The sequence below is a fragment of the Solanum tuberosum genome, unplaced genomic scaffold (genome assembly GCF_000226075.1).
Source record: "Solanum tuberosum cultivar DM 1-3 516 R44 unplaced genomic scaffold, SolTub_3.0 scf00131, whole genome shotgun sequence".
In the NCBI taxonomy this organism is placed as follows: Eukaryota; Viridiplantae; Streptophyta; class Magnoliopsida; order Solanales; family Solanaceae; genus Solanum; species Solanum tuberosum.
In genome coordinates, this window is record NW_006239054.1 from 19,559 (window position 1) to 46,204 (window position 26,646).

A 26,646-nucleotide genomic window follows, 5' to 3' on the forward strand; every position below is an offset into this window, starting at 1 on the left:
AGAGGGGGGTGGTGGGGGGTGGGGGGGGGGGGACAATGCATATTATGTGTTACAAAATAATTTTGTCTAAAGTCAAAGAAGAACAAACAAAATATGGATTATTTTGTTTGCTTCTCAACACATCCAAATTAAGAGAAGATTAATAGAATCTATCATTGTGTTTTAATTTTTCCTGACAATTTCAAATAACAAATTATGACATATTTCATGCCAAATTTTACATCATTCTTGTATTATATTTTTTTTTAAAATCAAAATGTAGACCATACTTTTTGGTGATGACCTAGGTAATATACTATTATTAAAAAAAGTTTTGGAGACAACGGTACAATTAATTCGATTTAGTTAATAATATAAGGTGGAATTTTGACTCAAATGATTGAGTTGGTATAACAAGTGATATTTCATTAGGGAAGTCATGGGATTGATTTTTCATGTTAATATATGACTTCTTAGTCAAACCTCATCGCATCGAGCTTGTATAGTGCGATTTACATTTTTTATGTGGTTTGTAAGCTATTACATATAAGCAGACTCACCTAATACGCATTCAAAGAACGACAGACTTTTCCAGAGATTAAAAAAAAGGGTAGAATTTTGAATCATCATAAGACTATAGAATTGAAATTTTGTCAAATTCTGTGCCCATAATAGAAACTTAGAAAGTGGTGGAAGGGTCTTGAATAATCAAACCACTACAAAATTGAATTTGTCAAATTCAGTTCATACACTTTAACATGATATATTAAAATAATTAATAATAATGTGTAATTTCATGAATGGACTGTGAAAAGAGTGATATGTACATCAATTTTATTCGTACCTTTTAAAGATAAGAATGTTATTTTTGAAAGACTCTCGACTCATAATAATATTAAAAAAGTCCTCTTTTAAACTCGAGTCTCACATGTCATCACTTATTAACGAAGATATTTTCACATATTTGGCCTAATTAATATAATTTACATTTCATTTTAGATATTTCAATCTTCAAAATATCAATTTCAATGTTCTTGTCTCTAATTCAAGTATTCTTTTTTGTTTTCTTTGTCCAGCCACCCTATACATATTTAGGTCCCAAAAGAGATATAAAGAAAAAGAAATCAAACTACCACAAGCAAAGTAAAACATTTGATTATTCTCACTTGATATTACCCTGCTTAAAAACAAAATAGGAATTAGCGACAAATTTTTTTTGTAGCTGAACAGTAAAAAATTCATAGATAATTCTATTCAGCAACAAATTATCAAAAGTAAAACATTAGCTACAAATAATCTAACGACATATTAGCAACGAAATTCATACCTAATTTCGGCTTTTATTTTTATTTTTGTAGTTTTTCATGTTAAAAGTATCACCACAATTATATACCTGACTATTGACCTTATAAAGCTACTTTCCTATAATTTCATGACTATAAAATGGTAGAGTAATCCCACTTTAATATTTTTTCTTCATTAGCTGTCCAATATCTCTAATGGTCCTAAAAATATAAAAGTAAATATCTAAGCCAAAGGAAGTTAAGCTACACATTATAATAGTTTGATTTCAATGAACCTTACGCTTCATCGAGGGAAGTGATGAGATGAATAAAGTCCCTCCATTCCTAATCAGATGTCTCGCATTTACATCTTGAGAATAAAAGAAATTTTTGATGAAAGAGTTTTTCTCCTAAATAGACCTTATGCAACATGAACATGAATTAGTCGAACAACTAATCAACTATAATTAGTTTGTGATTAAAACACATGCAAAGTAAAACACATGCATATTACACTATCTTTCATGTTAAAAATCCCCTCAAATCCTGAGTCACTGACCAAAAAGTCGAACAGATTTATTGTTCACTTTTTTAATCAATATACATAGATTATGTATTGATTACATACAATCATACACATATTTTAAATCTGCTGACTATTTTTAGTTTAATCAATTGGGTGTACGATTGTTGTTCATGTTTCGACCTAAAAAAGCCACTTGATCTCTTTAATTTCATGACACAAAATGTTCAGAGTTAGTCAAAACACCTAAAAAGGCCACTTGAATATCTCTTTAATTTTATGACACAAAATGTTAGAGTTAGTCAAAACCACATCACATAGAGAGGTCCCATTTGATAAATCTAATCATACACCACTAAGGAACTAGTATAGCTTGTGAGAGACACAACAATTGACCAATTCATATGACAACACCTATCCTTTTGCAATAACTTCTTTTTCATCACACCACTATGTTGGGTTGACATCATGCTAATAAATTTTTAATTTTTTTTATATATATATATTTTTTGTGGTGGTGGTGGTTAGGGGAGGAAAAAGAAAAATGAATTAAAAGGTGGAATTCAAGAATGGAACATTTGATGGCCCATTGCTCCCCATTGCTTTGTTGTATTGAAAATTTTGTTCTCCCACTTAGAAATTATTTGGTTGACTTCACACCTAACACTCATTACTACCTGAAATTGAAAAGAAGGGCATATTCTAAACATAAAGATTGGATCACCTATTTTTTTTTTCTTATATGTTCAAATATCAATTTTACAAATTTTTAAAATAAAATTGATGTATTTAAAAACTACATAGAATAACTATAAACTATACAGAAAGAACTTTCAACTTTTCATAATTGATGAAGAGACTTGTAAAATGTTTGAAGGAACTTTAGTCAATGAAAAATTTATTCGACTCTCCGGATAGTAATACCGTTACACAAAACTGGACATTGAGTATGATGGTTGTTGTCTTATGCATAGGCCCAAGTTCCCCAAAAATATAGTTGAAATGACGCGAATTCCGTTTAAATAGATTGATTTTAATTTTTTTTGCCCTTCAACAACTGAACTTATGTCTAGTAGGGTACTAGACCTAAGGGCATAAGTTCTTTGGAAATTGAAATCGTGTGAGACATACGTTAAGAGATATTATGATACAACAATATATACTTACACCCCGCGATACAATTTTTTTATTTCGAGGGGCATAAATTGAAAACCAACATAAAATAAGAGCATAAGTGTCAATAGCCCTATTGCTTACAAGTTTACAGTATGATGTGATTGTTGGCTTATTCATAGGCCCAATTGTAGAAATGACATGGAGCCAATGCAGTAATCAAAGCCCTTACTGATCCATGTAGAGCCCTTCGCAAGGTAGAGGGCTCTAATGCTTTTTCACTTACGTACCGAACAAAAGAAAATAAAGAGAAAACACACTTGTGTTCCATGAAAAACATTTTCCTTCGTACCGAACACACACTTGCCATGTATAAATGATATGACAATAATCAAGAATAACAGATACCTCAGTATCATGTCATTGATCAAACTCTAAAGTGAGGTGTACTTGGGCCTATGAATAAGCCAAAAAGATAAACAAAATCCATGAATTAAAAGTAGGAAGCACAGCTTGGATCAGATATAGAAAACAAGGAAATATGGCATTGTTCTCTTAAAACATTAGAAGGATCCTTATGTCTCAATGATATTCCGCGATCAAGACAATTGTAAGTTGTTACAACTCACAAGCAAACTATACATTCACTGAGACCTAGCAGGCACATTCATTCCGTTTAACCTGAATTTTTATACTTTCCATTTAAGTCTCTGACTCTTGAGTACACTCTAATAATTTTTCGAAGTCTAGCATTTTTTCCTAAGGTACACAAACCACTTTAAAGAGCCATCAAATGAAAGATTAGGCATGAGAAGCTCCTTGTTTTCTGTCATTAACGAGAGAACCAACTGTTTTAAACCAACGCATAAGATTCCGATGGTCCTTCACATAGAGCCAAGCTTGTAGAAATGGAAAGAGGCTTTCGTTAATTCCTCGCTCTTCAATGAAGCTGTGCAAAGCATCTCTCATCTTCTCATCAATATCTCTGCATTTGCAATAAAACAAATCAGATGTCATTCTGCTTTAAAAAGTTTCTAAGTCTCGGTCGCCACATAAAATCCTCCGTTCACAATAAAAGGCCTTCATCCATTGATCTTTTTTATAAATGAATAATGACATGCAGAAACAAATACATCACAGAATAGAGTCAGCTGGTCTAAGAACAAAGAAACAATATGCAAACAGAAACTAGCCCTCGTCGGAACTGGAACAATAGTATCTTTTGATAAACCAGAAACTAGAATAATATCAGACATTAAAAACTGGGGATAAGCATTAAAACAGCAAGATTATTTAATTCCCATTCAGGTTCACCTCAGCATCTAACTGTTCACTTAAAAGAGGGAAGGAAAAACAGGTATCCTTCGTTGACGACATACAAATGTGCAGATTGAAGAGAATGACTTTTCGCAAACAAGATTTTCAGCTGATAAACTACCAAAACCTCTTAATGGAAGCAGCTTCAGCAGGTGTCTGTAAGATTCTTGTTCACAAACTGTTGATTCCATTGCTCAACAAAGAACCTCTAGAGAAGTAACTAGTTAATTTTACATAATTGTGTGTACCCACCCCAAAAACACATGAAATAAATTCCGATCCTAGGTTGATAGATATATCACTCTTCCTACAGAAGTCAAAGTGGATACCGTCTTACACAGTTAACTCTTTCCTCCAACTTATTCTCTCCCTAACTCAATTAGAAATTGATCAAGATATCAGCATCATGCACTGCTTATAACTTTGATCTTTCAAATAATCACAGCCAATTAAAACAAAGGGTAACTCGGTACACAAAGCATCCCACACTCACACAGCCAGTAAACAAGTTTAAAAAAAGGACCTCAAATGTAAAATTAGCTACATTTGAACATGTCTCCCGTGAATGGCACATGCCCCAGAAAACCCCCCAGAATAGCCAGAAGGAAGAGACACCAAAAACAACATAAGAGTGACTTTTTGTTTCATCACTGGCCAAAAAAATCTTGCTTTCTTCCAGTTCATCTAGTTAACTTTTGCAAGCTGAGTATCCGACAGTAGCTCATAAGCAGCTCGAATTTTCATATCATCAAAATGGTTCACTATTTGCTCAGATCAAAGTCCTAAGTGGACGCATTAGAGTTCAGGGTTGTTAAAATCCAATCAACTTAGGACATATTAACTCTGTACCAGGACTAAGACAGCTAATACTTGGTGAAGAATAGTCTTTTTTTATGGATAAGGTACTTTTCCAAGAATAGTCTTTTTGCCTATCTTCTTTTTGGGTCACCCATATATTAAGGAGCCTCCAGTGCTCAGGCTTCTGCCTCGGAGATATTTTCAAGGCAAAGTAACCCTTAAGTTCCTATTTCCTTATTTATCTTCACCCAAAAGAACTTTTGAGAAATAAACAAGCAAAGATGTGGAGGTCAATTAATTGCATTCTCAAATTGTGTTCTTTCTTGCTTGGCAAGATAAAGAGTTCTAGGAAGTGCAACACGAAGTTTGTTCTGGCATCACATCATTAGTAACCTGGGTGAACCAACGAGAGAGATAAAATTTATATGAAAGCTAGGTTGATACTGACAAAGTTAGATTAAGGATCAGATTTATTTAAGTATAGGAATAGAAGGGATGAATGGATAAGAAAGATGGTGCATGTTCAAGTCAATCTATATAATCTTACTCATTGTCCTTTTTCTATGAGTATATCTTACTCAATGTTCTCGTTTCATTCATTCCATTTCCATTCTAATAATCTAATCCCAATCAACTCCTAATGGATAGCTTGTAATTGATTGTTTTATAACCTTGTATTGTTTTAGCTGGAACATTATTTATTCATTTAATTTGAATGGCCTACCCCTTATCCTGATTAACATGTTTAATCTTGACTCACTTGATGCCCAATACTCTAAATCTACACTGTTATGAAGCCAAAAATGCTTTAAGCATATTCATAAATAGTGATAATACTAGAATAGAACTAATTGAAAGAAATTTGAAATTCTACAGTGGGTTACCAGTAGCAGGTTATGATAGTTCATCCAAATATTTAATCCAACAAAACACTAGTCTAGATAAGGAAAAATAAGTAATTTAGGCGAATAAACTCTGCCCTCGTGCCCAGATGAAAAGATTTTTGAATTTCACTTTCATGATCTAAATGCTATGAATAGATGGTGTATAGTTCCATCACATATCTCTACATGGTACTTGTCCATACTTTTCTCATTATCCTGATGGAAAGATATGGGCTCATAAGGCTACAAATTTCTTTTGCAAACTTGACATGTCATTGTGATGCTAGAGACAAATGGCAAAAGAGACCATTTTTTGTTTCATATTGGAAAAACTTTGAGGAATATTTAGCAGTCCTAGTTTCAGAATATGTATGTTCTTCATAACCTGTAGGTCAATTCAGGCAGTTTAAAAGGAAAGGGAAACTATTTACCTAAATAAATGAATACATGGGTGAGGCAAGATGTCTATTTGCGGAAACATGACAAGCAAACATAAATCAACAGTTATCTATTGTAAAGGTTCCCTCCAGTTGCATAGCAAGTCAATCTCTGTGCCTACCAAATAAAATATGCCATTAAATTTTTTTATATATACTATCAAATATTGGACTCAAATTAAATGCTACTCGCTTTTGTATCAAGTGATGTCTCACTAAACCATGGAGCTTAAACTCTAACTACCGTACAAATCCAATTGTATTTTACACCGAAGTAATAAATAAACAACTAGGTCACGGTATCTGAATGGGTAGAAACACGGCATAAAGCCAAACATCCAAATGCAATTGTCTTTCATACAGAAGAACATGATGTCTCAAGGGTCGAAATATAGCAAACAGTCAAACACGTTGGCACATCAGAGAAAGACTTACTGAAAAACTGGCCCACCGTAATTGGTTGGAACAGCAAGAAACCCACTAGACTCGGTCTTTGATCTCAATGAGACTGAGTGTATTCCCAAAGCATCTGGATATAGCCCACAAAGAAAATGCAGAGATTCCTTCTGTCCTGGCTTTGAAATGTCAACGTGTAGAAAAAGCTGATTAATACCATCCTCCTCTTCATCTCCAATACCTCCAGCAATAATGTTGGCCAACCGCATGACAGAGATACTGATTTCCTCATTTCCATGTGTTCGTCTTAGAACATGACAATTGTGTGCCATGGCTGATGTTGTTGCTGCAGTGCGCTTCCGGCGAATGCTAGAGCCTTCCGTAGCATTTTTCCCACGCTCTCAATAAACAGTTCTCTGTTACTTCTTTTTAGTGCTTTTTTTAAGTTAGGGATGGCAATGGGGTAACGGTAGGGTGGGGTAAGGTTTAACGGGTCGGGGCAGGGTAATATTTAAACGGGTCAGGGTAGCTGATTAATACCATCCTCCTCTTCATCTCCAATACCTCCAGCAATAATGTTGGCCAACCGCATGACAGAGATACTGATTTCCTCATTTCCATGTGTTCGTCTTAGAACAGGACCACCATGATCAAGTGCCCCCTTGACGACAGTGAATGGAGAAGGAGGGCTAACTTTCTGCCGAACGCCCAAAGAGATGCAAAAAGAAAATCAAAAATCACATAAACAGGAGTTGTCAAAACTAACAACAATTCATTTCCAGGCATTGAAGCTTAAATAAATCTTAATTTTAATTTTGTAAATTCCATATTAAATGACAAGATACTGCTTCAGATTCAAGTATCAAGACTTCCATTATAGGATGGGTGTCATCATTTGCAGAAGCTATCACTTTGAACAGTAACAAAATCAATATCCTCAAGTTTCATCGATTGTTCCTTTTCGTTCTTCTGTTTTGGGTATTTTGCAATAAGTCTAGGAACTAGATGCATTAAAGTTTTTCTTAGAGAAGCACTCAAACATATAGAGACCAGCATAAGAGTCTCAAAATGAACAATTTACATACCGTGCTCCCTAAACCTAACGCGACTTCCATGTCTCTTACTTCAATGCCATCAAAACCAATATTTACTATGACATCAAACAAAAGTTTGAAAAAAACTCATGTAGGACAATTTTCAAACAATCCATTATCATTTGTTTTCTCAAAAGCATGTAGGCTCGTATAACCATCACGCTTTAGTAGCTTGAGGCTAGATGGTAAATGCTCTTTATTATATATCTCTCTTCAGCCGCTTAGTTTGATATTCACTGCACCGAGTGACTATTCCACCTCAAGCTCTTATAATTCAAAACAATTAATTATATTATCCACATATATTTCACTTGGGTGTATGCAACTTAGTTGACAGAAGGAGAACACTATTGCCAAAGTGCATTCACTCAGCATGCGTATTATGTTAGCTCACTAGAGCAATTTTACATACTTCCATTGTGTGAAATGTCACTTCCCATAGTTCCGTGTGTCTTTAACCCTTGCTGCACCATTGTGTTTTTTACCTTCTCCACTCCCTCAAGGATTACTATAGCTACTATAGCATCTAGAGACCCCACCCGCAAAAAGAACAAAAAATACGAAGACACTAAACCCTCCTTTGAGCTATCATCCTCAACACTTTCTCTTCCTCTCTTAAACACCATTTTAACTTTATAGCTTATATTCAACTGCTCCAACAATGCAACCAATCAGTTTCTTGTATCATAAACACACGAAACTAACTCAAATCTCTCAATACAATCTCCATAGAAAAAGAATATCCATATGGTAAAGAACCCTCCACCTTCAATCAACCTTCAATCCTAACGTTGAGTGTTCGAGTTACACAATGTAGCAAATTGGAAAGAGCCACTATTTGGGCTTCTGGTAAGTTCACCCAGGGGCGGAGCCAGGTAGGATCCCCTTCAGCAGAAAATTACACTATCTATACACAGCTAAAATCATATTTTTATGAAACCATTTAGTAAACCCTCATACACACAAAAAAGATTAAGACTTTAATCGAATTTCAGCTAAATAAGCACACCCATATGAACTTTGGGTAGTAAGGTTAGAGAAGAGAAAGGGGTTACCGGAGGAGGGGTCATTTTGGAGACTTCAAGATAGTGATCTTTAAGGGACCGGAGGATTATACTATTCACGGCTGATGAAACACCCGACGACCGCCGACAGGCTATTGTGCGCCATGGCTGATGTTGTTGCTGCAGTGCGCTTCCGGCGAATGCTAGAGCCTTTCGTAGCATTTTTCCCACACTATCAATAAACTCTCAATAAACAGTTCTCTGTTGCTCTGTTTTAGTGCTTTTTTAAAGTTAGGGATGGCAATGGGGCAACAGTGGGGCGGGTAAGGATTTAACGGGTCGAGGCAGGGTAATATTTAAACGGGTCAGGGTTGGATAGGACGGATCAAAGCTTTTTAAAATTTAATAGGACATGGCAGGGGTAGAGGTAACTTGAAAAAATATTGGTAACAAATAACAAATAATTATGACAATAAATCTCTATGGTATTTATGTTTCTTTCCCAAAATAACAAATAATTATGACAATAAATATACCTATCATAGCTTTGCTTCATTAGAATTTATTCTCGACTTCTTGTAGTATAGTACCTTAATTTCAATTTGTTTGGCAGCTGATTTGATTTGATAGGGAGTTCAACAAAATTTTAGAAAAATATTTAAATTTTGTAGTATTAAATTAAAGTTATGTAAATGGTAGAATATTCTAAAATAAAATTTCATCTTGTGATAATAAATAAATTGTGTAAAAAGTTGAAATTAAAGAATTATAAAAAAAATATTTTTCAAAAAAGCTAAAAAGAAGAGTATGACAAAAAAAACTGAAACAAAGGGGAGTAATCATTTTTTAACTACTAAATCATAAGATTGATTAACCAGTACTAATACTTTATTTTATAATATAAAACAAAATGAAATCCGGATTGAGTTAATTGATTACCCTTGATTAATTGATGGAAGACATTTCCCACGATGGGGTGTGATTAGATAGTTGAGTTTCACCATGCAGTTTAATCAAAGTTTAAATTTAGATCTAAATTATGAGAATATATAATTTATTGATAGGAAGCTCTTTACTCCTTAGTGCTCCCATCCGGTGAGAAATTCGAATCAATTAAACATGTTAGTTTGATATATAGAAGCGAATTACCACAAATATAAAAATTGTGGGTTTTAAATTTGTAGTTAAATTTATACTCACACATTTTGGTATATATATATATATAACCGATTATTATAGCTTCACCTCGTTGAAATAGCGATGATTAAACAAGAGCATGTCCCATTCACAATATAATTTGAAAATAGTATATTTTAACAATATAATTTCAAATAGTATATTTTGTTTAAAAATTTACATTATATGGATAAATAGTTTATTCAGAGCCTTATAAATTATATTTTTAAAATTTAAAACTCTAGCTCCACCTTTATTATTTTTTAAATGTCCAAATAAATTTCAGGTATAACACTGGACTTTATCATACTTCGTAGTATTACTTTAAATTAATAAATAAATAAAAGAAAAAAAACAAAAGCAATATTCGTGAGACAATGTGAAATTGACTTTTGCCTAAAATGAGAAAACGATGTAAACATTTAATGCATTATCAGTGAATTTTTATTTGTTCTTTTATCAATTAGTAATTACTATATTTAACAAAAAAAATATACATATAATAATTAAATGGTGGTATCTATGAAATTAATTGAGTTGATATAGCGAGTGTTATCTATTTCATAAAAGATGTCAAGGATCGATATATTTCCATGCAAATGCTTTTTCAATCAAACGTATCGTATCAGACTTGCCTAGTGCAATTTACATGATTACATTATTTATATAATTTACGAGCTATTATACAGAAGCGAGTTTACTCGGTGGTCATACAAAAGTATAATCCGCAGGAATCATAAAGTAAAGGTGGAAATATATAAATTACATTATGGTAATCTTTTGATGTAATATTTTTTTCTCTACAATCACTAATAACTACCATAATAGGTAACTATGTATTTGTGCACATTTATCTCTATCTTCAGTCTTAGCATAAAAGAAAAGAGAGTAGGTAATTAATGATCATCTAAAAGCAAACTTTCTATTTTATATACTTGAAAAATATCACATCAAGAAATTTTTTTTACTAATATATATTATCCATCCACGTATTTTTGTAAAATCTAAAGAGATTGTTATTTTGTAAATAACTACTACAAAAAATTCTCAATACATGTATATTTATATTGCAATTTGCACATATATTCCACACATAAAATAAGTATTATTCTTTGACCAATTAATTTATCAACATAGACAAAATATACATAATCAATACATTTTGTTCATAAAAGTCTATACTCTATTGTATTTATATAAATTTAAAATTTAGTAATTATAACATATTAAAATTTTAAATATCGACCCTCCTCGCCACTATTAATAAACATCATTAAAACATGAACAACATACAAAAAAAAAACATGAATTTAAATAAAGATGGGTAGGATGGGGGTAGGGGGGGGGGGGACAATGCATATTATGTGTTACAAAATAATTTTGTCTAAAGTCAAAGAAGCATGAACAAACAAAACATGGATTATTTGTTTGCTTCTCAACACATCCAAATTAAGAGAAGATTAATAGAATCTATCATTGTGTTTTATTTTTTCCTGACAATTTCAAATAACAAATTATGACATATCTCATGCCAAATTTTACATCATTCTTGTATTATTTTTTAAAAAAAAATCAAAATGTAGACCATACTTTTTGGTGATGACCTAGGTATTATACTATATATTATTAAAAAAAGTTTTGGAGACAACGGTAAAATTAGTTTGATTTAGTTAATAATATAGGGTGGAATTTTGAGGAATATTTAACGGTCCTAGTTTCAGAATATGTATGTTCTTCATAACCTGTAGGTCAATTCAGGCAGTTTAAAAGGAAAGGGAAACTATTTACCTAAATAAATGAATACATGGGTGAGGCTAGATGGTTTATCAGCGGAAACATGACAAGCAAACATAAATCAAAAGTTATCTATTGTAAAGTTTCCCTCCAGATGCATAGCAAGTCAATCTCCGTGCCTACCAAATAAAATGTGCCATTAAATTTTTTCCGTTGTGCGCTTAGTTTTTTTATATACTATCAACTATCGAACTCAAATTAAATGCTACTCGCTTTTGTATCAAGTGATGTCTCACTAAACCATGGAGCTTAAACTCTGACTACCGTCCAAATCCAATCGTATTTTACACAGAAGTAAAAAATAAACAACTAGGTCATGGTATAAGAATGGGTAGAAACACGGCATAAAGCCAAACATCCAAATACAATTGTCTTTCATACAGAGGAACATGATGTCTCAAGGGTCGAAATATAGCAGACAGTCAAACATGTTGGCACATCAGAGAAAGACTTACTGAAAAATTGGCCCACCGTAATTGGTTGGAACAGCAAGAAACCCACTAGACTCAGTCTTTGATCTCAATGTGACTGAGTGTATTCCCAAAGCATCTGGAAATATAGCCCACAAAGAAAATGCAAAGATTCCTTCTGTCCTGGCTTTGAAATGGCAACGTGTAGAAAAAGCTGATTAATACCATCCTCCTCTTCATCTCCAATACCAACAGCAATAATGTTGGCCAACCGCATGACAGAGATACTGATTTCCTCATTTCCATGTGTTCGTCTTAGAACATGACAATTGTGTGCCATGGCTGATGTTGTTGCTGCAGTGCGCTTCCGGCGAATGCTAGAGCCTTCCGTAGCATTTTTCCCACGCTCTCAATAAACAGTTCTCTGTTACTTCTTTTTAGTGCTTTTTTTAAGTTAGGGATGGCAATGGGGTAACGGTAGGGTGGGGTAAGGTTTAACGGGTCGGGGCAGGGTAATATTTAAACGGGTCAGGGTCGGATAAGATGGATCAAAGCCTTTTAAAATCTAATAGGACAGGGCAGGGCGGGGTAGAGGTAGGTTGAAAAAATATTGGTAACAAATGATTAAAATAGGACATAATAACTTCGTATTATCGAGAACACGATTCTAGATAGAAAAGAGTGGAGGTCGTGTATTAGGGTAGGAGGTTAGTAAGGGTAGAATGTAGTCTTGCCCTGTACGAGTTTAGGTTTACTAGTGTTTGTTGTAGTACTAGTTGTAACATGCGATTCTTTATTTTGTTGTCTATTGCTATATGTGTTGCTATTGCTTCTTTTGTCGATTGTACACTATTTTTCTTATTGAATTGTTATACTTTCTTCATTGCTTTCTTTTTTTTACTTGGGTTTGATTTTATTGTTTTTGCCATATGTATTGTTATTGCTTCTTTTGTTGACTCTAAATTGTTTTTCTTATTTAATTAGTATGCTTTCTTCATAACTATGCCGAAGGCCTTTAGGAATTCCATGAGGTCTGTATATACTATGTCTTCCCCAAATCCCACTTAGTGAGATTTCCGTGAATATGTTCTTACTATTATTGAATGGCTTGCCCAACTATAATTTTGGCATTACAGTACTGCAGGAATATATGAATTAATTTGGAGGGTAAAGCAATGTCACACCAAAGATATCCCAATACTTTTGTAGGCCATCTTTGATTATAAGTTTGTGTAATTTCAAGAAAAGGTGCTTCCCTTGAATCGATTATGGAGTGATTTTTATTTAAATATTAATTGGTTAGGTATTAGCATATGATAATACATACTACCTCACAATGTAAAACTTTTTCTCTATTATTAATCTCAAGTCTTGATCAATTTACCTGTAGATTCATCAAAAGATATATTTAGAGACGCAAGCATTTCCCCTCCTATTATTATACATGCAGAAGTAGTACAGAAAGCAAAGTTGACTAAACAATATGGTGAACTACACCCTTCATCTCCCCTACAAATACAATACAATCATTCATAGTCTTGTAAAAACTGTAAACAAAATTGTGACCTTTGATCGCTGTGCTAGTCGTTCTCTTGCCACTATCTATCAACAAATCGAAGATCTTTGCTTAGTTTTCTCATTTTCTTCTGTGTTTGCTTCTATTAACTTTCACAATCTTCCGACCTGATTTGTCAGGACCACTGCTACCCAACGAGAAGCTCCCTCCACCGCCAAATTCTAGACTGTTTGATGCTGCAAATGGAGAAGAATTCTGAGGTGCTGCCTGGACTAGACTGCTCGATGCTGCAAATGGAGATGGATTCTGGGGAACAGCCTGACTCTGCTGGCCGCCAAACTGGAAGGGATTTGGTGCTGAACCAAATGCAAAGCCACCTGGAGAAGGTGAGACAGAAGGTTGCCCAAAAGAAACTGCAGATGCAGGAGCCTGCACAAGATCCTCGGCCATGCTGTCTTCCATGTTATCATTGTTTCCAGGGGATGCAACAAACACAGAATTACCAAACATGGGCTGTGAAGGTGAATTTGTGGAGGAAGTTGCACCAAATGAAAAAGGAGAACCGCTTGCAGCGCTGGGTGTTGATCCAAAGACTACCGGTGACGTGCTTGGAGTAGCAAAAGAAGATGAAGATGCTCCAAATGTAAACCCAGCGGGGGTAGAAGAACTAAATGAGGAAGTAAAGCCAGTAGACTTGGGGAGCTGCCAACTAGATCCAAAAGTTCCAGCAGTGCTAGAGGCTTGAGAAGTGGCCGAATTAGCACCAAAGTTGAATGGACTAGGATTAACTATGCTACCGGCATTTGTCAAAGAAGCTGAAGAACTAGCACCAAAACTGAAGATGCCAGGTGTAGCAATAGTGGAGGTGTTGCCGGTATTTGCAGGGGAAGTCGAAGAGCTACCACCAACATTAAATATGCCAGGAGTAGCTGAAGTATTGACAGCACTCGTAGAGGAAGATGAAGAATTACCACCAAAATTAAATATACTGGGGGTAGTGCTGCTGGAGATGGTAACAGCATTTGTTGAGGAAGCTGAAGAACTACCACTAAAGGTGAATATCCCAGGAGTAGCGCTGCTGGAGATAGAAGGTCCACTGGTTTTTGAAGGAGGAGCTGCAGAACTGGCACCAAAAGTAAATGTGGCCGTTCCATTTGTAGGTCCAGTTGAACTGCCTGCTGCACTGGAAGCTGATGAACTAGCACCAAAAGTAAATATTCCGGAAGCAGCATTGCTGGAGCCAACTATGTCACTTTTTGAAGGAGAAGCAGAAACTTGGCCAATAGTACCAGGCGCAGAACCAAACACTCCTGTGGATGGCAATGAAGCTGATGAACTGAAAGGAGCAGGCATGCTCCCTGAGAAAGCAGAAATGCCAGATCCACCAACAGAAGTCTGTGCACTAACAAGTGATTCACCTCCTGTACTAGAAACAGAACCCTGAGACTGTGAAGTACCTGTAGTAGCCGTGGACATTACCGATGAACTAAAACCAAAAATACTATTTCCTGAGCCTGTAGCTGCAAAAGATGCACCCCCAAAAGGTGAACTCTTCAAGTTGCCTAAAGTAGGTCCAGTCTCAGATTTGGCTTTCACATCTGTAGTTTCTGCAGTGGAAGTTGTTGCTGGTGCTGAAACTGCTTTTGGCGGAATCGTGGGGAAACCAAATTTGGTAGGAGGTTCCTTTGAAACTAATAATGCTGCACTGGAACCAAAGAGACTGCCAGCAGAGGCATTACAGCTACCTGCTGTGGCACCAATCGTGCTCGAAACGCTTGTCAAAGGGACAACATTATTTGAGCTGCCAGTCGAAACTTCATTTGTAAAATTACCCGATGTCAAGGCAGAGGTGGCTGAGAATACAGGACTGGTAGCAAACAGTCCATTACTTGAAGTGCTAGATGGAGCACCAAATGAAAAAATACCACTTGTTGATACTGCTTCTAATTTGCCATTGCTGTCCACAGCCTTCTGTGAGCTTTTCCACTGAAAAGGATTAGGCCGACCATCAGTTGGGCTGGACGCTAGACTGGACAGACTGCAGACATTTGAACAAATATCAGATGCACTTTCAGGTAATCTTTAAAAGGGTGCACAAAACACACAAGAACCCTACTCATTTCCTTATTCATCATACATATTTTCCAACTACTCTCTAACAGATAGTAAACATTTTGAAGTCTTTCATCATCTTCTCTCTCTATAAACTCTTGGTGTGCAAAAGTCCTTATTTTTTTGCTAATCACAAGAAAAGGATTCCTCGTAGGTTTCCTCTATTCACAATTACATCGGAAAACAAAACTGCTACTCTTACATGAATTGAGAGTGGATGAGTGATAATAAGAAAAATGTCATATTTAGAGATACATTTAGATCGGGTATGAGACCCGGGATATTATTTTTCAATTAAGTTTCAAAGACATATAAAAGATACCAGGCATGGCAAGGAACAAATTGTAAATGTCACCATGATACTCAGTAATAGTTTTTCTTCGTCTTTGGGCACAACAAATTCAGGGTTCCAGAAGTTTGAAATAATCCCAAAATCACAATACAAACTCAAAAAACTGAGCATGTTTAATCACTTACAGTAAATTTGAACATATACAAGCTCAGATCTACCTTAGAATTCTTCAAAAGCTTACAAATCTGTAGAACATTTGATTGCTCATCGTTTTGGTTGACTACTGACTTTTGTCAGCCATGGCATTTTCACAGTTCTATTGAGAAATTAATTAACATACCATCTCTATTTAGGATAAAAAGTTAGTAGATTTAATTTAATTAAGAAAAGGGGAAAAGAGCAACCACTAGTTTCCCTAAATCAAGTGATAACATCAGAGCTAGGAAATGCATCACAAGGAAACAAGTGTCCCAAACCCATACATACTGAGAAGTACAACTAGCATTTCACTAAAAATAAGGTTGTCGAAGCAAGATATTTGCAACAAAAAGGACACAGATAGCTACGAACACCATCATCAGAACAAAGAACCTTCAAGAGCATCAGATGAAAAAATAATAAGAGTCAATTGATCATACAGGAATATACTGTAGTAGGAACTAACCTGCTTACTGGCTTTGACCCTGTGACGGGGGTTGACGGTGAAAATAGGAATGGTGGAACCTTGTCAACATTTGTCTCCTTTGATTCGTTAGACGCAGTTGCTAGTAGGTTAGAGTTCAGTGATTGGGAACCTGCACTAGACAGGAATATGGTGTTCTTGACAGCGGCTGTGCCAGTATCAGGAGTCTCCATATCAGATTTTTTGCCTAAAACCCCTGGAGGGGTCTTTGCTTCCAGCAAATCAGTAGGTTTGCTTGTGGGTTCAGCATATAGGGGCTTCTGGTCAGCAGCAGAAAGTTCCAGCTTCCCTCTCCCGTCAGCTAACTGAGCTGAAGGCCCATTAGAGTTTTTGTCCTCTTCTAGCTCAAAAGAATCCTATAAACACACCACAACAAAAACACGTCAAAAAGAATGTCTATCATCTCAATTGGTAATGACCAGAGATGATATCAACCTCAAAAGAACTGTAAAGAAGGTGACTAAGAACAAAATAGCAAAGTACTCAGCAAATTGAATTCATATTGGCCAGTGAAGCAGCTGAAGTCACACAAAATATGCTAATACCAGAATAACCAGAGGTAACAAGTATAGTGCAGAATTAAGTACCTAACTAAATGGTCACATGGATCTCTACAATGGGAGGGAACTTTATCAACAGAAAAATAATCATTCATACACAAAAGGCCTCTCTTTTTTTCAAAAAATATTAAAATACAGAAAGAAAGCTGTTCAACAGTATCCACAAAAAAAGGCACTACCAATGTCAATTCAAAACTTGTTATTGCAAGTCAAAGAATATAATGCACTTGAGACAAAGGATGCCCACCTCATATGCACTCATCTTAAAAGCTCGTTTCTTGTAAGGATGTTGAGCTGCGGACTTATTCTTTTCCAGAGAATTGGTTTCAGAATTAGGTTGAGTATCTTTGAATGAAAAGATTGTATCCTTGTTTGCTATAGCAGTTGACTCGCTCGAATGTCCATTTTGTTTAATTTCACTTTGCTTTGATTCTCTGGGATTGGGAGAGAGAATTTTAGACCAATTCTCCAACTTATAGCTATCCTGTGCGCTCTGCAGCAGTTTGGGTGAATCCAAATCCTCCAAACTTCTAAGAGCTCGTCCATGAAGCATGTTCTGTGTCAATTTATTCTCTTTCCCTGCAGCTAGTTTGGATTCTGATGATTTTCCCTTTGGAGTTATCTTTTCAAGTTGCTCCAATATCTTGGCAGCAGTCTCACTGGACTTAGGAGGGATGGCTACATGCCTTGCAGGCGTGATTTTGGCATTTTCGACATCTCCAACAACTTTTGATACCTCTGGATGCAGGTTAACTGCAGAAGCAACCCTTGCGCTGGCACGTGAAGTTCCAAAAGATAGGGCATTAGGTTTCTGCCTAATCCTACGCATGGGACCAACAGATCCAAGATCATCATCCAGGACATAACTCCTTCGTTTGAGGGCCTGAAAGAGTTAAAAATTAAATAAACAATTAAGGAACAGAAAGAAGTGAAAAGGATAAGCTCATTTGATAATAACACAGGCTCACAATGCAAATGAGTTCAGAATAATAACATAGTAATCTGTAATAAACACCTGCTTAGAACCAAAAAGTACATCGTGCTCGGACACTGGCTTAGATGATGAAGACCCATCGTAGACATAATTTCCTGAGCTGGTAGCCTGGAAAGTAGATCAATTTTAGAACAAAAGGTTTTCAGTGACACATAAAAGGATTTCCAACATCAAAGTAGACAGAACATAAATAGACCTTCTGAACATCAGTTTGACGAACTCTAGAGTATGGCGTACGAGCCATGCTGTATATAGCAGATCTGCCATGAGATCTTGGAGTGGTAAACCCATTTTCTCGAATCCCGAGAAAACCAGCAGTCCTGGTCGTCACTGATGGAATGGGTGATCTTTGGATATATTGTACATTTGTTAGCAGTGGTGTATCTTCTCTCACAACTTGACTTCGCGTGCTCAGCATTGACGGAGACACCTTTGATGGCCTACTCCCCATGTAGGCTTTTGCAAGCTCTGCAGGAGATGCAATATCATCTTCAAGAATCTGTAAGAAAGAACCATAAATATGTCAGGCTACCAAGAATTTATTTGATTCTTGCAAGGTCAACAGAATTGAGTATCCATAGAAAATAGTCAGAAAGGAACACTGAGGAATATGATCTAACCCTGGAATTCATGACAGGAGTTGCGACATATCCACCGGGTGTAACCTTCAGAGACCTATTTACTTCCAGCAAGCTGCTGGAAGAATCCAATGCAGGTCTAGATTGAATGGCCATGCCTCTTTTCTCCTCTTCTCCCATAGGGATGTCAACAGCTTTCGAGTGCAAAAGTTCTGTCAAGCGATCAATCTCCGTTCTGCACAGAGAACATTTTATGTGTTGTAAATCATACCTACCTTAAAATCAAGCAACAGAAGATTCCACTAAAGAATATTTCCAAGTGCTTGAACCTATTACTTTCACTACTACCACTAACAAGTGTGTTTACCTATTACTACTTCCAAAAAAAATTAACTCGTTAAGATCAAGTAGAAAAGAAAGCTCAAACAGATAGTTCTGATATAGAATTGCTTAAAATGCCAAAAGTAAAAGAGCAGATACTTGAAAAAATGCCCCATCAAGAATTAATTATGTTGATTCCCCATTTTCTATTTACAAGTACTATTATGAAATTGCACGTGAATGGTGTCACATCAAGAATAAGGTTATGTGGTGTTCCCCTTGTTTATAGAGACAACAAGAGAGAGAGAAGAAATTGGTGAAGGAATATTACCAACAGAAGCAGGTAGTTGTAACACTATGTTCTTGTTGAATACAGATTCAGTGATACTGACACCAACACAATGTGAAATAAATGCCTCCTGAAGTAATATGCAAGCTAAATGTAGAGGAAGTGTATGATCATGTCATTTGGGAGTTTTTGATTAACTTAATCTGAAATATGGATTTGGGACAGTATGGAGCATTTGGATTGGGAAATGCATATCAGCTGTGAAGCTTTCAGAGCTGGTGCATGGTGAATCAGTGGGTTTCTTTTCCTCCAGTAGGGGATTGAGCCAAGGTGATCCATTATCTTTCTTCTAATTTAATTTAGTAATGGAGTCTTAAGCAAAATATTAAAAGGTGGCTGTTGAAAGAAACTGGCTCAAGGGCTTCACTACAGGAGCTAGAGGCCAAGAGGAATTGTTATACATTTCTGACAATGACGACACCCCGGTCTTAGAGAGCAAGAAGAGCAGATAAGATTTTTTGGGTTAAGAGGGTGTTTGGATGGCTTCTTTTAAGTAGCTTTTGGTTTTTAAGTTATTTTTTTGGAGGTATTTGGGAAAGACCCCAAAAAAAGCACTTTTTTTAGTCTATAAAGTACAAAAATAAGCTAAAAGCCAAAAGTCGGTTACCCCCAAAGTTATGACTTTTAGCTTATAAACTACTTTCGAAAACACACCCTAATTCTGCTGGTTTTCAAAGGGATAACTATTCTTTATCAGAAAGTCACTTATTCCTGGTCGATGAAGGAGATAACATACTAAGACTGGAAGATATATTAGGATGCAAGGTAGAAACAATACATGGGCATGCCATAGGGGGGTAGCTTCAAAGGTGAAAGCATAGAGGTGTAAATGTGAACAGGAACTAGCAAATTGGAAAAGACAATACTTGTCATTGGGAGGTCAATTGGTGATTATCAGTGTTCTTAAATCCATTGTTTTGTCACTCAAAGCGACACAAAGTGAGAGACGTCATCACTTCATAGGCAATAAAGCACAAGCAATATGAATGAGAAATACTTGATTGTTTGAATCTCAACTTTGATGAGTTTGATTAACATTGACATTATTGTATATTAGATGTTGAAATTAGTTTCTTATTAAAATTTGATTATTATTATTATTATTATTGTTGTTGGTACAAAGTCATAGGTATGGTACTGCAAATTTTCCGAAATTGTTCAATTATTTTAAAAAAGCTTGAGCTTCATTTCTCACTTTCCACTTCAAGGTCCAAGGACTTAATGGCTTGGCATGTCTGTGCATTTCTCTTCTTAAAACATTGGTGCTCACAAACTCAGTACTGGATGCATTGCCAACATATATGATGTCCATATTCCCACTTCATGAAGAGGTAGCAAAAAGTATAGAGAAAGGAATTTTCATGGTCAGACAACAACGAGAAGAAAACATACAATTTGATAAACAGACACCCACCAGATCAGTCAAAGAAAGGATAGGTTGGGATCCATCCCTGTGTTGACCATTACTGGATGCATTGCCAACATATACTATGTCCATATTCCCACTTCATGAAGAGGTAGCAAAAAGTATAGAGAAAGGAATTTTCATGGTCAGACAACAACGAGAAGAAAACATACAATTTGATAAACAGACACCCACCAGATCAGTCAAAGAAAGGATAGGTTGGGATCCATCCCTGTGTTGACCATGCTTCTTAAACTGATTTCTCTTGCGGTAGATCCAGGCCATAGATGTGTGGAAAAAGATCTTTCAAACAAGAAGTAGCAAGACATTTATCCTCCCAGAAAGACGTTCAGCTGCCATTACCTACCTTGATAGAGGAGTGAGCCTTCATCAGCGGCCAAAGTATTCTTATGGATCTCCATAAGCTCATTCCATAAGAGGATTTTACTTCCTTTGTTATCCACTTGTTATCCTCACCATATTTAGCTCTTATAATGTCAACCTAGTCAGCTTGAGGTTCCTGAGAATATCTCCACAACCATTTAATTTGTGTGCCTTACTCTGCCATTTCAAATTCCTGATGCCTAGCCCACCCCGTTTCTTCCCATGCATCATATTGCACCATTTGACTAAATGGAACCTTTTTTCCTCATTGTTTCCATTCCATCAAAAATCCCTCCTAATCTTATTAATCCTCTGTATAACTCCATTTGGAATGGTATACAAAGTCATCATATATATTGGCAAAGCATCAAGCACTGAACTGATAAGAGTGGCCCTGCCCCCCAAAAGACAAGTATCGAGCCTTCCACCCAGTCAGTTTCTTTTCACACTTCTCAATTATTGAATCACAAATTAGATTCCTTTAGAATTTTATTTGGTTCCCAAAGGCATTCCTAGGTATGTAGTTGGCAGTGTACTGTACCTACACCTCCTCCTAGACATGAGACAAAAGCTCCATATTAGCTAGTGTTAATAGGATACAAATGACTCTTTCTCCAGTTGATGTGTAGCCTTGACATGCCCTCAAATAGAATCAAAATAGGCCCAAGTACTCTGAGTTGACTCATCTCCGCATCACAGAAAATTAGTGTATCATCAACATATTGGAGGCATGTGACTTCCCTGCTAGACTCTGAATTATTGGTCATTTGGACTCCTAAGCCTTCTGAATGCTTCAACAATTTTGATCATGTTATTCAGTACTTCCAAGGGGACAAGGGGTCACCAAGGCTTAAACCTCTCTGTGCTGAGAAAAAGGCTTCATGTCCTCCATTTATCAAGACTTAGAATTCGATCGCTGAGATACAATAACCAACCCATTTGATCCATTTCTCCCCAAAACCCATACATGCTAAAACCTTGGATAATTTTTATTAAAATACAAATTTATGTTGAATTTAATTTTTTCTATAACTACATTTGTTACCCGTAATGATTTTATTGGTATAAAACTTAATCCCTTTTTTATTTGGTCGAACATTTATAATGTTTAATTATGGATAAATTATGCACATTCAGATGTTAAATAGTCCCAATCACTCAATGTTCAGATCCATAAACCACATCCTAATCATTCGGATACAGACGTCTTAATTTTAATGAGAACAAATGAGGCCTAACATATACCAAGGAAAATTATTTGGAAAAATAATGCACCACACAAAGTGAGACGCTCCAAATGGCTAGTAGCTCATTAAGCATGTCTAACACAGCATAATTTACAGAGAAGAATGATAAGATGTGACAATTGTGGGCTTTGTGAAGGGCATGAGGATACACGTCATGTATTCATAAACTGGAATGACAAAGCAATTATGGGACACAATGCTGAACTTGCTGGAACTTCAGGGATACATGCAAAGAGCTACCAAAGATTTGTTGCAATGGTGGTACAAGAAAATAAGAAAAATAAAAAAATGTGAACATCATCCTTGTAAGTTGTAACAATTTTTTTTGGGTTGGGAAGGGGAGGGCCGAGGACCGTTGGGGTGATGTGGGAAGAGGACCAGAGAAGTTATGATGGAAAGAGGGAATTTTCTCTATTCAGATTATTTTCTTTTAGTTTTTTGGAATAGAGAGGTAGATGTACATGACATAGATGGAATGATAGAATCTCTAAATTCAATGAACATGCTGTAGAAAACTGTTTTGTTGTTACTTTGTAATGCACAGGCCTGCTTCTACAGCAACCAGTTATCACATTTTTTCCAGTAAGGAATTATCATAAAGTTCTTTTTTAGGCACCCAATCAATTACCACAAATCTTACCTTGTAAATGTCTTCTGCTTCAAGAGCTGCTCAAGCACCGAGAATGCGCCATCCCCAGAGCTGCATGCATCATTATCACCTCCTTGTCCTGCCACCACCAGTGCTCCAGCATACTCCTTCATAGAGAGGAAGAATTTTTCCACATAGAGGCCACTTTTTATCAGCATTAACCATATATATACATTTAAGGTAGAGAATATTTTCTTAATAGCAGTGCTCTTAGAAGTAAAAAACGCAAGGTGTGACAAGATTCATGGGGCTAGAGGTGAAAAGTGAAACGCATAATTTACAAAAAAATACTAATAAACATCTTTGAGTTTAGTACTACAGAAATCAACTTGTAACTAAAATAACTAATTTCAGTATTCCATACACAGTAACACCAATATTAATCCAACTCGTTTAGATTGAGATCCAAAAGATCATCCGCATTTTTTTGTGTTATCACTTTGCACGTCATTGTCTGAAGCACAGATTTCTCCGAGGGGCATGGTTTCACCCTTGAAGCAATAACTCCTAGCTTCACATTGCTTTAAGAGGTGACTTTTGATAACACTACTTAACAGATAAATTATTGAACTCCTTTGGTTACAAGATCAACAAAAGAAAGGATGACAGGCCCCCAAGGCCTAGCTCAAGTGGCAAAAGGTGGAGGATTTGTGGCTTAGGTCGCAGGTTCAAGCCCCACACCATGCAAAGCGAAGCCCGGTATTTAAGTGGAGAAGGGTAGAGGGGCGGGCCCATTATCCACCGAGTTTAGAAGGCTGTGATTGGTCCAAAGGGCGGGTCACAGACGGATTTCTCGGTTATCAAAAAAAAAAAAAAAAAAGGATGACAGTCGGCATAGAAGGAATACGAAAGTTGCCATGTATGGGAAGACAGATTATCCACATAATCAAAAATAAGTAAATCAGCACATTCCTCCTACAAGATTTGCATGGTGTGTTATCAGCTTTCATCAGGACTTTGAAGTGAAACATACATTTCTTAATAGATTATGATTCTAGCAGCAAAAAATAATACACAAGATGCAATGTCTTGGAAGACATATAATCACATAATCAACTAAGATCTGGTTATAAAGGCATCATACCATTGCGAACAAAGTTCAAGTATAAAAAACTTACATTGGGACGTGACTCCGGAGGCAGATTCTGTGATTCCTGGCTTGGTCCTGTTTATAACAAAAATAAAACATGCCTCAACGAAAGCCATTGCTGAAAGCAGAATAGAAAGAAAATGCTACTAGTACACCATTGGCAGATCAATTCCTTTTCAATAATACCAATCAATCAACTGCACCTTAATTCCAATCTAATTGGTGAGTTGGTGTCAAACAAAGGGTAGCATTCTAACAGAAATTATTGCTACTTACAACCAAAAAACTGAATAGCCAGTGGGTTTCTCGGCTGACAACAACGATCAGAAGGAAGGAGATAATGGAAATTAACCAAGATGGAATGTCTATCATATGAAAACAGTTCAATGCATTCTCAGTGACTATATAAGTTCAGGTAGAAACATGTCAGACTGTCTATTAAATTTGAACCCCTTGGGATATTCCAAAAAAGGAAAAAGAAGAACCCCACCCTCGCAACTATATAAGCTCGAGTAGCAAGTAGAACAATATTGTATATTAACAAGTCAAACCTCATAACAATATCAAACATGGTAAACACTCCATCTTGCTAACTATAAAATCTCAAGTAGGCGCAAATCAGTAAGCAAATGCTCTGCTATAAACCTAAATGAACACAATTACTGGTTTCCCAAGTTTCAGGATCAGAAAAGGCAAAATTACCAACTTACAACTCTAGCTACATACCCAAAGAACCCAAATTTACAGCACCAAAACTTCAACAATGAAAAAACAAGAGCTCTTTGCCCTCCTACACATAAATATATTCATCATTGAACAACCTACATGCACTCAGATCCAATCATCAAGAAAAAGCTCATCCTTTGTTCCTCCAACAAAAGCAAAACGAACCCTTTCCTCCAAAATACATCAAATATTCACACTACATAAGTCCAAAAATCGCATAACTACGTCTCACATCGAAAACAACACCAAAATTACTTCATTTCCTTGAGAAAAATGATAAATCTCACAACTTAATCAATAAATAGACGTTACAGAACTGGAAAAAACCTGGAGGTGGAGGTGGAGGTAATGGCGTGGGAGGAGGAGGAGGTGGAAGGCGTTTACTGAATATGGAGGAAAAGAAGCGGTGAGCACCGGAAGTTATGAGCTTTGACGCCGGATCAACCACAAGCTTTGTGAGCCAACTAGGGTTTCGGAGGGCCGTCGGTGGACGATCATACGGAGTCGTCTGGTTCCGTCGTAACGGTCTCTTCCTAAACTTCCCTCCGGCTCCTCCTCCTTCATATGCTCCCGCCGACGCTGACGCCGCCGTCCCATCACCCGCCGTCGACATTTTACTGAAAGCTTCGAGAAAAACAGAGAAGAGAGAGAACACCACACCAAGTACCAAAATTGAAGAGAGAGAAAGAGAGATGAAGAGAGGGAAATTAGGGTTTTATTTCGTTGGACAAAAAAAAGGCTATGCCCATTATTGTTTTGATAGAATAGTACCAAAAATATTATTCCTCTCATTTCTAAAAATAGTTACTCCAGAAAATTTTTATGGTGTATGAGGTATGCCATGTAATAGTTGTATGAGGGACTTTTTTAATAGAAAAAAGTACATTTTGTAGGTCCCATGTCTTTTCAACCTCTCCCTTTCTCTTCTCACCCCTCCACCCCACCTTCTATTTACCCCTCTCTTTAATATGAAGTACTTGATATTATTATTTTTTAATTTTAATATATTTCATTACATAAATTTAAAATAATACAATAACAGGATCAGAGAAAAAAAAATAGTACTATATTAAAAGTAGCATTTCATTATTTCTTAAAATTAATATTTATTTTCCTTCCCTTTTTTATAGTTCATAATACTCATTTGTCAAAAATCAAATAGAGATAAATATATAGATACTAATTTAAATTTGAAGTCAAATAATTACGTACTTAAAAAAGTTAAACTAAGATGCGTGCACTTAACCTAATAAAAAATTAATTGTTTTAGTTTTAGGATAAACATAAATAGTTATTTAAATTACATTAATCAATTCTTTTTTCCCATTTTACTCTATTCATCATTTTATTCGATTATTTTTTTCTCGAAATTCAAGCTATAAAATGTATTTTTTTTCCATATGCTAACATGATAAGAATTGCAACTTAGTGGGAAGGATTATTTATGAACAAACATTATAAGTTGTAGTTCTTATGTTAATATAAAAAATAAAAATATATTTTAAAATATTAATTAAATTTCACATTGCTTGA

The 26,646-nt window shown here is 35.8% G+C and overlaps 2 protein-coding genes across 3 annotated transcripts; both read right to left on the reverse strand.

Annotated features, from left to right (window-relative positions):
• Positions 1 to 3,391: 3,391 nt before the first annotated feature.
• Positions 3,392 to 12,620, reverse strand: LOC102595664 (mitochondrial acidic protein MAM33). 2 transcript variants are annotated; one of them, XM_015310258.1, is made up of 5 exons: positions 12,556 to 12,620; positions 8,880 to 9,001; positions 7,352 to 7,427; positions 6,770 to 7,028; positions 3,392 to 3,883 (listed from the first exon to the last, which is right to left on the reverse strand). In XM_015310258.1, the coding sequence occupies exons 1-5, from the start codon at positions 12,602 to 12,604 to the stop codon at positions 3,700 to 3,702; spliced, it is 690 nt and encodes a 229-aa protein (XP_015165744.1). In that variant the 5' UTR covers positions 12,605 to 12,620; the 3' UTR covers positions 3,392 to 3,699. The 2 variants fall into 2 exon arrangements, with proteins under 2 accessions (XP_015165744.1, XP_015165743.1); XM_015310257.1 differs by lacking the exon at positions 12,556 to 12,620 and having other exon boundaries at positions 6,770 to 6,947; positions 7,271 to 7,427; positions 8,880 to 9,091.
• A 957-nt stretch (positions 12,621 to 13,577) lies between these two features.
• On the reverse strand, positions 13,578 to 25,819 carry LOC102599825 (nuclear pore complex protein NUP1-like). Its single transcript, XM_006350965.2, has 9 exons — positions 25,441 to 25,819; positions 24,416 to 24,462; positions 23,289 to 23,404; positions 18,985 to 19,177; positions 18,561 to 18,863; positions 18,386 to 18,472; positions 17,618 to 18,253; positions 16,793 to 17,166; positions 13,578 to 15,762 (listed from the first exon to the last, which is right to left on the reverse strand). The coding sequence occupies exons 1-9, from the start codon at positions 25,724 to 25,726 to the stop codon at positions 13,845 to 13,847; spliced, it is 3,960 nt and encodes a 1,319-aa protein (XP_006351027.1). The 5' UTR covers positions 25,727 to 25,819; the 3' UTR covers positions 13,578 to 13,844.
• Between the last annotated feature and the right edge of the window lie 827 nt (positions 25,820 to 26,646).

Excerpts from the sequence above, each read along its gene's own strand:
- LOC102599825 (XM_006350965.2), bottom strand. The coding sequence starts at position 25,726 with ATGTCGACGGCGGGTGATGGGACGGCGGCGTCAGCGTCGGCGGGAGCA. Across the intron at positions 18,864-18,984 it reads CTCCTGTCATGAATTCCAGG|ATTCTTGAAGATGATATTGC; the intron begins GTTAGATCATAT and ends TCTTTCTTACAG. Across the intron at positions 15,763-16,792 it reads GGGTCAAAGCCAGTAAGCAG|TCTGTCCAGTCTAGCGTCCA; the intron begins GTTAGTTCCTAC and ends AAATGTCTGCAG.
- LOC102595664 (XM_015310258.1), bottom strand. The coding sequence starts at position 12,604 with ATGCTACGGAAGGCTCTAGCATTCGCCGGAAGCGCACTGCAGCAACAA. Across the intron at positions 9,002-12,555 it reads AAGCGCACTGCAGCAACAAC|ATCAGCCATGGCGCACAATA; the intron begins ATCAGCCATGGC and ends TGCAGCAACAAC. Across the intron at positions 7,428-8,879 it reads CCAAAATGACCCCTCCTCCG|AAAGTTAGCCCTCCTTCTCC; the intron begins GTAACCCCTTTC and ends GGCGTTCGGCAG.